General features: G+C 35.3%; 1 protein-coding gene across 1 annotated transcript; it reads right to left on the reverse strand.

Annotated features, from left to right (window-relative positions):
• Positions 1 to 1,165: 1,165 nt before the first annotated feature.
• LOC140743165 (glutamate receptor 1-like) lies at positions 1,166 to 8,492 on the reverse strand. Its single transcript, XM_073074221.1, has 8 exons — positions 8,487 to 8,492; positions 8,212 to 8,409; positions 3,317 to 3,424; positions 2,849 to 3,074; positions 2,478 to 2,572; positions 2,114 to 2,275; positions 1,848 to 1,988; positions 1,166 to 1,201 (listed from the first exon to the last, which is right to left on the reverse strand). Exons 1-8 carry the CDS (start codon positions 8,490 to 8,492, stop codon positions 1,166 to 1,168), a joined length of 972 nt encoding a protein of 323 aa, XP_072930322.1.
• Between the last annotated feature and the right edge of the window lie 1,108 nt (positions 8,493 to 9,600).

Raw genomic sequence — 9,600 nt, forward strand, 5'->3', positions numbered from 1 at the left:
CTGAGCCTAAAAAGATAACATCTTTATATATGCACGTAGTCGTATAAGGGTTGTATAGAGGTATAAGAAAATGAAGAAGATTTAGGTAGCCGTCATCAACCTATTACTGTCCCACTGCTAGACACGGGTATTCTCTCAGAATGAGTAGGATTAGGCCGTCGTCTACCGCGCTGGCCAAGTGCGAATTGATAGACTTCACATACCTTTGAAATCATTTTCTTTGTTTTTTTTTTAAGATTTCTTAAGTATGCAGGTTTCCTCACGATGTTTTGCTTCACCGTTTAAGCAAGTGATAACACTGGTCAACAGTGGTTTTGTTGCCCTTGTAGTGAGAGTGGTTTCGAATACTTTTATGTTATTAATTTAAGAAACTAAAAACAGTTTTTGACTCTAGTTTTTTTAATTCATCAATATTATATTATACAAAAAAGGCAGTCAGTATAAGAACAAAAGAATATTAGTAAAAATCTTTCTTTATTAAAAAATCTTATAAATTATCATGTTTTAATATTCAATTAAGGAAAAACAAGTGACAAATAACAAAAAAACATATGTATATTTATGTTAAATCTCTAAAAAATATCTTTTATATGCTTGTCTTTTATGACCTTTTTCATTACAATCTCTTTTTAAACACCAGCAGTAATCTGCCATCATATGGCTATTCCATCTTCACTTATACCTTTCTTTCATAACTTTAAGGTCTTGGTGGAAGCGCTCTCCCTGTTCTTCACTATAATCTCCCAGATTCTCAGGAAATCTATCTCTAAATGACTGTGAAGATAGCAATTTTATACTCGTGTGTGCTCCTAAATTCTTAAAGCTCCTCAACATTTTCTGTACTATTTCTTCGTAGTTTGTTGCTTTATTACTACCTAAACAACCTTTAACATCCGCTACGCAATAGAAACAATCATCAAAATGATTTTTCGGCTTCATCCAGATCATTGGAATACCAAATTCTAGTCCGCGGCGTTCTCCTTTTTTCCGCAAACGTAACGACTCAACATAAGACTTACAAACTTTATGAGGTACCCACGACTTATCTTGTTTTTCAATATGTAAACCAAAATATTCTGTATGTACCTCTTTGATATAGTCTGTAATATTTCGCGTCTGTTTTATTGTTATATAAACACCACAAATGTAACAAACAACGTCTGGGCTATATTTGCATTTTCTTCGCGTAGTATTCATATTTCTAGAACAAAATAAACATTAATATTATATCAACCAAAATAAAAAAAAGTACTTTACTACACGGAAACATAAACAAACAATACAAAAACACAATATGGAAATGTTTAAGAAATCAAGTATTAGCAACTTACCCAAAAGCGCGTTGTACGTCTTTTAACCCTTAAGAAAACACTGATTTCGACGGTATTTACACGAAATGAGGGGAGGGAGAGTCACGTGATGTTTATGTAGCAACCTCTGCACTGCATAACAATAACTATTAACATTTATGAAAACATAACTTTTATGATATTATAATTTGGATGACCTAGAATATCGATTTCAGAGGAAAAATAATTAAAAAACAAAAAATGCCAAATTAAAAAAAACAAGAGCCACTTCAGCAATTTTATAAATATATTCGAATTTTGTAAGTTTGAAAGTAAATAAATCCAAAGAGATATCTAGGGCAACAAACAAAAATATATTTTTTGTTGACCTGTGTATTTAATTTCTAATACACACATAACTAATAGTCAGAGGTACGTGCGTGGATTTTGAAACTATGGCTCCTCGATCAAGAGGCCGGGCATTCTTAACCACTAGGCTATCACTGCTGATTTACGAAAGAAATTTTAAGAAAAGTGGATGTCCATTTAGTTACTTACATCAGGAATTGGTTCTTCGTCTCCAGGAGTCACGGCTCTTTCGGGTTCTTGGACATTCAAGACTCTCCACTCTAGAGGTGAAAATCTTGATACCAACCACAATACGCTTGAAACGATTATAGACGCGATGGCGATGCAATACTAAAAGTAAAAAATATGTATTAAAAAATAAACAAGATTTCTGTATTCTTAAAAAAACCTGATGCACACATTTTATAACATCTGACTGACATAATATGAAAGCTAAAAGAATATCTAAAATTTACCCATATGTGTTTCGCAAAGGGTGCGAAGAAAGCAAAGGCATCGAAGAAGAAATTGTACGCCTTCTTCATTTTCTTGTCGATTGTAAGGAAAGGTCTGCTGTAGTCGATAACCATCTCTCGTTCCAATGTTACCAACATCGATGTGATCGCCATATCCGCTTCCTGGTTTTAAAAGGCATCTATTATAAAATTGCGTAGAAGAAGAAGTTTTCACTTCAAAAATGCTTCCAAAAACAGCAGGATTTTAACTAACTCATATGATCATGTGTCAAGTTTTATATTACTAAGTAGGAATGAGACCGATTAATAATTGTGGGGATTGTAATGATGACGATGATACATGTAAAAATATTTATATTCTTACATCTCTCAATAATTCACCGATGGCGCCATCCCAGCCTCCTTCAACAGCAGGATTCTCGAGTCCATACAAACCATCGGCGGATAGACGCATCTCACCTAAAAATATCTTCAATCAGTTGCCATTCTTTAGCATTTTCAATAGTTAAAATGTTTTACAGGTAAATATGATTGACTGTGTGGTTTTACTACCACTTTCGTTTGTTTACGCCAATACCGAAGCGTGGATTAGCGGTTACCGCATCGGTCTGACAATAAAGGCGTTGGCTAAATGTCCATTCAGACATCTGAATGTAAAGGATTTTTGATTGCTTTGGTTCTGAGTATTTGTTACTTATTTACGTGTGTGGCACGTTAATGTTATTGGATACTTACATCTAATTTCCATCATATCGCAAAGTTTTTCAGTAAGTTCCACGCAGAAGCCGCGGTAGTTGAACGGTATCGGCATACCAGGCACCTCGGTATTGCTCATGACGTAGGGCGGTTCCTCCACCGTGGTAACAATGTATGTTCTATTGCGGTCGTATTCGCCGGGTAACATTTTCGGTTTTGGGGGGACTATCGGGTCTAAGCCTTTGTAATCGTACCAAAAGCCAATCTGTGTAACATAAAGGAACCTCTTAGTTACTCGTGTAAATGAAATTGACTAGACTATCTATAAATTCGAGTATACTATATGTAACTGCAATAGTATCTTCAGATTTTCTTGATTGAATATGTATGTATAAAACAGATAGTTCTATTCAAAAAGTGATTTTAAATTTAATTTTGCAAGGCTCGTTTTTGTAAGCAGGGATGAATAAAAATAAAAGATAAAAACATGTAACAACAAGAACTAACCTTTTTCAAGGTTCTATTGTTGTTCAGCTCCACAACCTGCAGTGTAAAGTTGCGACGGTGGCCATCACTAGTGAAAGCAATGTGACCAGTTATGCCTTCGAACTCAACCTAAAACAAACGAAATAATATCCTTTGTGCGTTACGTTTCTACCTGTTTGGGTCTATCGGCAGATTAATCTGATACACTCGAAAGTAGTATTCGCTTTTGCATGAAAATATATAGGGACCGCGTATTTCAAATGATGGGGATTGACAGAATAATTATACACTTATATATTTAAGAATATATAGAACACACGTTTGTTATAAATTTTAAAAATAATAAATCTTGAAATGATTATATGAAATTTTAAAAGTTGTATAATATATAATTTAACGTTATAAGCCATAACACAAGAATAACATGAATAAAGTTGTAAATATTTTATAAAAAAAATTCCTCGAACTATTGACTCAATCACAAGTATTATTGGTGTTAACAAGCTTAACCAATAGCAGGCAGGCTCAATAAAATCAGCTTTTCCAGTACCTAATTAGGTTAATATTAATCAATTGATTATCGAGACTGTATTCCGTGGAGAGCTTTGCTATTTTCAATCTACATAGCGTTTGATACGCTACTTTCAAGCTACGCTATTCTCAATCTATTTAGGGTTTTGCTACGCTACTTTCAAGCTACGCTATTCTCAATGTACATAGGATTTCGCTACGCTACATTCAAGTTACGCTATTTTCAATTTACGTAGCGTTTAACTACGCTACTTTCAAGCTACGCTATTCTCAATTTTCGTAGCGTATCGCTATGCTACTTTCCAGCTACGCTATTCTCTATCTACGTAGCGTTACGCTAAGCTACTTTCAAGCTACGCCGTTCTCAATCTACGTAACATTTCGCTACGCCACTTTCAAGCTACGCTATTCTCAATCTACGTAGCATTTCGCTACGCTATTTTCAAGCTACGCTAGTCTCAATCTACGGAGCATTTCGCTACGCTACTTTCAAGCTACGATATTCTCAATCTACGTAGCATTTCGCTACGCTACTTTCAAGCTACGCTATTCCCAATCTACGTAGCATTTCGCTACGCTACTTTCAAGCTACTCTATTCTCAATCTATGTAGGGTTTCAATACGCTACTTTTATGCAACGCTAACCTTAATCTACGTAGCATTCAATCTACGCATCTGTAGATACGTAAGTAACTAATTAGTCTGCTACTAATTAGTCGCTGAGCAACTTTTGAGATGCTAACTAGTTGCCTTAATCGCTAATGAATAATATGTTCCCCGTAATAATACATTTCTATAATTGGTAGGTAAATATTAGATAGATAGCTTGATTAATGAATTAACTCTAACAAATCTCCTAGTTGCTCCACTTTCCAAATCGTAGACTCCTTACCGAAATAAAGTTTCTATTTCTTAGAAGTTGAAATATTTATAGATTAGTAAAGTAATCGGATGATACTATCAGCGTGGTTATTATTGGAATAAAGCAGAAGTTTTGTATATGATGTAGCATTTATTATTTATCAAAATATCCACTTTATCTATTGAATATAAGCCAACTTTAAAGGCACACTAAATCAAGGTCTTGGATTATTTAAATTTACCTTTCGGTTTGAAAAATTAAAGATTTAAAAAATAATTGTTGACGATCACGATTTGAACAGTTTATAGCCAATATACTAAACAAGCTGCTCGACGCTAGGTCCAAGTAATCAACCCTGCCTTAATGAATTAGGTTGATTATTAATTGCTCGTAACGCCGTTTCGCCCGCGATAGTGGCCTGCTATTTCGCTCAATTTCATTCTGACCGTGCTTTACTTATTCCTACTCTCGACGAATGGCAATCGATTCGGGATAATAAAGCGGTGGTAGTTAAAATATATTTACATTACGAGCAAATCGGGCAGTCATTACTTCATTTTACACTTGCAAAGTTTTTCAAGTTTCTATATTTTTTATGATTTTCTAAACTTTAATTTATGGTATTATTTATAAGAGTTTACTTGTTATTTATAATTAGTGAATTAGATGTAGGTATGAGTGTCATGTTAATGCAGTCAAATTATAATGACCGATTTTAAATTATTGGTATTGATATAATTTTTTTAGTGTATCAACCCATTACTGGGCGCGGGTCTCCTCTCAGAAGAGAAGGACTGGAACATAGTCCACTGTGCTGACCAAGTACGTAAACGTAGATTTGTTTAGTACTTTAAAATGATAATAACAGTCGGGTAAAAATTATACAAAGGTACTTTCTTGTATTGGTACTAAAATACACAAAGAAAAAATGTATCAATTTAAGTAGTGTCTTTAGCGAGACGTATTTTTCTTAAGAATAAGATTTTGCACATACCTTAAATTTTATCAGTTTGCATCATTATATAAATACAGGTACATAGATATCGGATACAATAAAGTTAATGAATCGCCAAAGGAGTGAAATCGCTCACACGCTCAATTTAAAACATCCATATCCAACACCTGTGCTCCTCTGTAATTCCTCTTTAATTTGAATCTGACCCACATTCTAACTTATTCGAGCTTTCAATGCTTAGCTATTGATTCAGGAAGCGGAACCAGGTAGATACGAGTATATTTATTCAAAAAATCTTAAAATTTGATGCTCTAAATTTTATTAATAATAATACGTTTATACTGTCAAAGCTCAACTTACGATAAATCCTAAGATTTGCTGGTAGATCCTTTATTATAAAGACATCCCTAGGTATGACTACTAACAACAGCGCTGTTATGTTCTGGTTTGAACGCGTGGGAGACATATATTTTGAAGGCAATCCAGCTTAGTCCTTTGGGGCACCAGCGCATCTACGGCCTGTCTCAGAGGCTCATCTTATCTGGGGTGGATTATAGATGTCCATGAGCGACAGTAGCCACTTACCATCAGGTGGATGCTCGTCTGCTACTCTCGTATTATAAAAAAAAGATTACACTTATTATCCTTTTATGAACGGATTTATCATAATTACCAAACAAAGGCGGTTGCGGCCCAACTCGATGTTGATTGGGAAAACATATTAAAGCTACATTTTTCATTACGTTGATTAATCAGCCTCTCCCAATTAAGGTATAATTATCAACACAATGATCTTGTTTACGGTTTTATTCAGTTAATTGGTGGGTCTTTATTTGACCGACCACGCGCTGTATGATCTGCGGTGTGGCCGTGGTTTGGTGGTGCGGGTGCCTGTGTCCTATGAAATGTACACATAATTATACACCTACGACTTTTTGCGTATTTTGTAATATTTATTGTAACTTGATGATTTTGTACGTACTTACATATTTCTTACGTCGCTTCTCGTTAATACCAATTATGAAGTGGTGTTGTTAGTAATAAAAAGATATATTTTTTCATGTAGGTACTCTACGCTATTTTATGCTAACTTAGATTTAAAAATACTGAACACACATTTTTACCCGACATCGAACTATCGTAAATCATAATCTATAAGTCACTCTTTCTTTTCTTTTCTTTGTACAAAATTAATTAAAATGATTAGTATTCTCTGCTCAGCTATCAATATAACACCACCATTTCTTACGCAATATATTTTTTCCCATTTCATACAATCATTTCTCGTATCGAACATATCAAAGCTCGCTCGCATTCAGTAATATGAATTGGCATTCGCATAAGCAATAGGGAATTTAAATAACCCTAGAGAATACCAGTTTATTATTGCAGACGGAATTAAAACGAATACCTTCGCACCTGTTATACAAATGGCTTCATTTGGTAGTGACGGAGGCGAAAAATTCAGTGTGAATAAATATGACGTCGAATAAAATGTGGGACGCTTTGCTAATGAACGAGAGCAATGAGCGAATTACGTCGGAGACTTTTAGTACGCTAGCGGATAATAATGTTACCACATTTATTGTTGTCGAATCGGCTAAAGTTGATTAAAAATGAGCTTACAAGCCATACCGCGGCGATGACGAATGAAATTACGCAATCCGATCCACAAAAACATTGCTGAACTGTATAGGAAATTACAATTTATTTCTTGAATCGGATGAATACATCGCTGAATTGGAATGAATCAGGCCACCGCACTATATTTTAAGTTGATAAGAAAAACCTATTAAAACAACCTCGAAATGTTACATTTCAATCACTGGAACATCTGCATAAAATTCTTGTGGCGTTGAAAGATTGCTGGAGAGAAGTTTTTTTTTTTTTTTTTTTTTTTTATAAGATGAGAGTAGCAGACGAGCATGCAGTCCACCTGATGGTAAGTGGCTACTGCCGCCCATGGACATCTGTAATCAACCCCAGATAGGATTAGATATTCCTACCTGAGGTCGGCCACGGATGCGCCGCTACCCCTGAGGACTAAGCTGGAACGCCTCGGAAAAGTCTGTCTCCCTTACCACACCCTTCAAACCGGAACACAGCAGCGCCTAACACTGCTGTTATTAGGTAGAAATAGGTGTGGCGGTGGTGCCGCCGGAGTCGAACCACAAAGGGTTCTACCACCTTCAAAGTCGTAAACTAATATAACATCTTTTATAAAGCTGAGTAGATAAGGTTACTGTACTAATGTGCTGCATTGCTCGCAAGTTCGGTGTACTATTAAATTACTGTATCAATTCAATGATGAACTGAAAAGCAGACTTAACTTACCTAACGTTAAATAGATTTAGATAGTTAAGAGATAGGTTAAATAGATAGGTTTTGACAACGCTTCGATTTTTTACTAATCGTAAAAAATCGAAGCGTTGTCAAAAACTACATTTTTTCTCTATTTACTTGCGTACACTTCTTTACAAGGCAACATATTGTAATTGGATTAAAGTTGTTCCTTTGCGTTTCCGAAATCTGTTTCTAACTTGAGCCGATTTGACCTTTAATACCTACTTTTTTCAGCATCTTCGAGCTCCTGTCACCGTAGTCATATACATGGAGTACGCCAGGCGGGTTGCACTCATAATTGCTGGAGTTTAGTGCGGCGACCACTTTGGCGATAGCTTCAAAGTAGTCAGGGCGTTTGAAGTACCAGTTATTGATGAGCTCGCAACAGAGTACTACAATGTCTCGTAGGATAGCCGCTGCAGCCTGTGAACAAATAAGTTTTTTAAATATTTACAGCCCTAGCCGAAATATATTTAGTATAGGTGTTTATTTGTGCTTACTGGCATTTTAGTGATTGCATCGTTGCAGCATCACGTCTTAGCGAATTGCTGCATTTAGTCGTGGAATCGAAGTTGTGGAAAGATTATCCATTTTTTGCATTCAATTACTGCGTTGATCGGGTAAAGCGTTTTACCGCTGTGTGTACATTCTCAAGAGCAGTTAAATTGTAGACCGCCGATGCTTAAAGTCACATATATGCTGTTTGCTATGCCATTTAGGAATATAACATTCTAGAGTAAACCTTGCACTAGGATTCCTTGAGCGTTTGTTGTGGATCTATATTTAGTTTAATTGAAATTTTACTTGTACTTATAATATCATCAAAAAATGTAACTGTAATATAAACTTCAATCGATCAAAGTTATAAGTGAAAGGTCTCAGGACCTGGCAAAAAACGATTGCAAACGTTAACTTATGCTGATGATAGTTTCCAAAGTTCCCAAGGACCAAACTATCGAAGTCCAGAGCAAGGGCGATATATCACTCGAGGTGCTACAAAAACAGCGACTGTTGGATCAACGGCTTCAGAATTAATAACACGGTTCGCTGAGACCAACACAATATAAATTTTCTTCATAACACCCTTATTTGTAATGCTGATAAAAATATTACATACCTATAAGTATATGAAGTTAGTTATATGAACACCAAATATCAATAAATGAAAATTTCTAGGCAGGTACTGTGAAATTACGATCTTTGGTAGGAAAAATGAAAATCATGGATTGATTGCAGTGCAGTGCTGCCCTGAGGCTACTTTTAGGAGCGAGATGAAATTATGATAACCCACATTCTTGCCTGTATATATGAAGTTTGATCGGAAATGTAATCGAGTATTACAATTTTAAAGGTTCCATATATTATTTGCGGATCGAATGCAGCTGTATCGCCGGCACCCTTACCCGTAGTTTAAAAGGCGCAAAGTTATTTGCCTCAAGTTAGTTCTCTATAAAGCCTTTAATGATATCGGTATGTAGATCTGGTACTCACACTACTAATAACGAACAAAGTTATCTGTTAGTGCTACCGAGTTCATTACAGTGAATTAATTAGATGTTAATTCTCAAAAGCAATAGAGTTAAGGTATCTGACAAGACGTTCTCTCAAAAAAGC

This window comes from Epargyreus clarus, unplaced genomic scaffold, assembly GCF_041222505.1.
Source record: "Epargyreus clarus isolate Ecla_fem2 unplaced genomic scaffold, WU_Ecla_fem_2.2 ptg000007l, whole genome shotgun sequence".
Classification (NCBI taxonomy): Eukaryota; Metazoa; Arthropoda; class Insecta; order Lepidoptera; family Hesperiidae; genus Epargyreus; species Epargyreus clarus.

Coding starts and splice junctions, on each gene's coding strand:
- LOC140743165 (XM_073074221.1), bottom strand. Junction 3,075..3,316: donor ACAATAGAACCTTGAAAAAG/GTTAGTTCTTGT, acceptor TATGTTACACAG/ATTGGCTTTTGGTACGATTA. Junction 2,573..2,848: donor CGATATGATGGAAATTAGAT/GTAAGTATCCAA, acceptor AGATATTTTTAG/GTGAGATGCGTCTATCCGCC.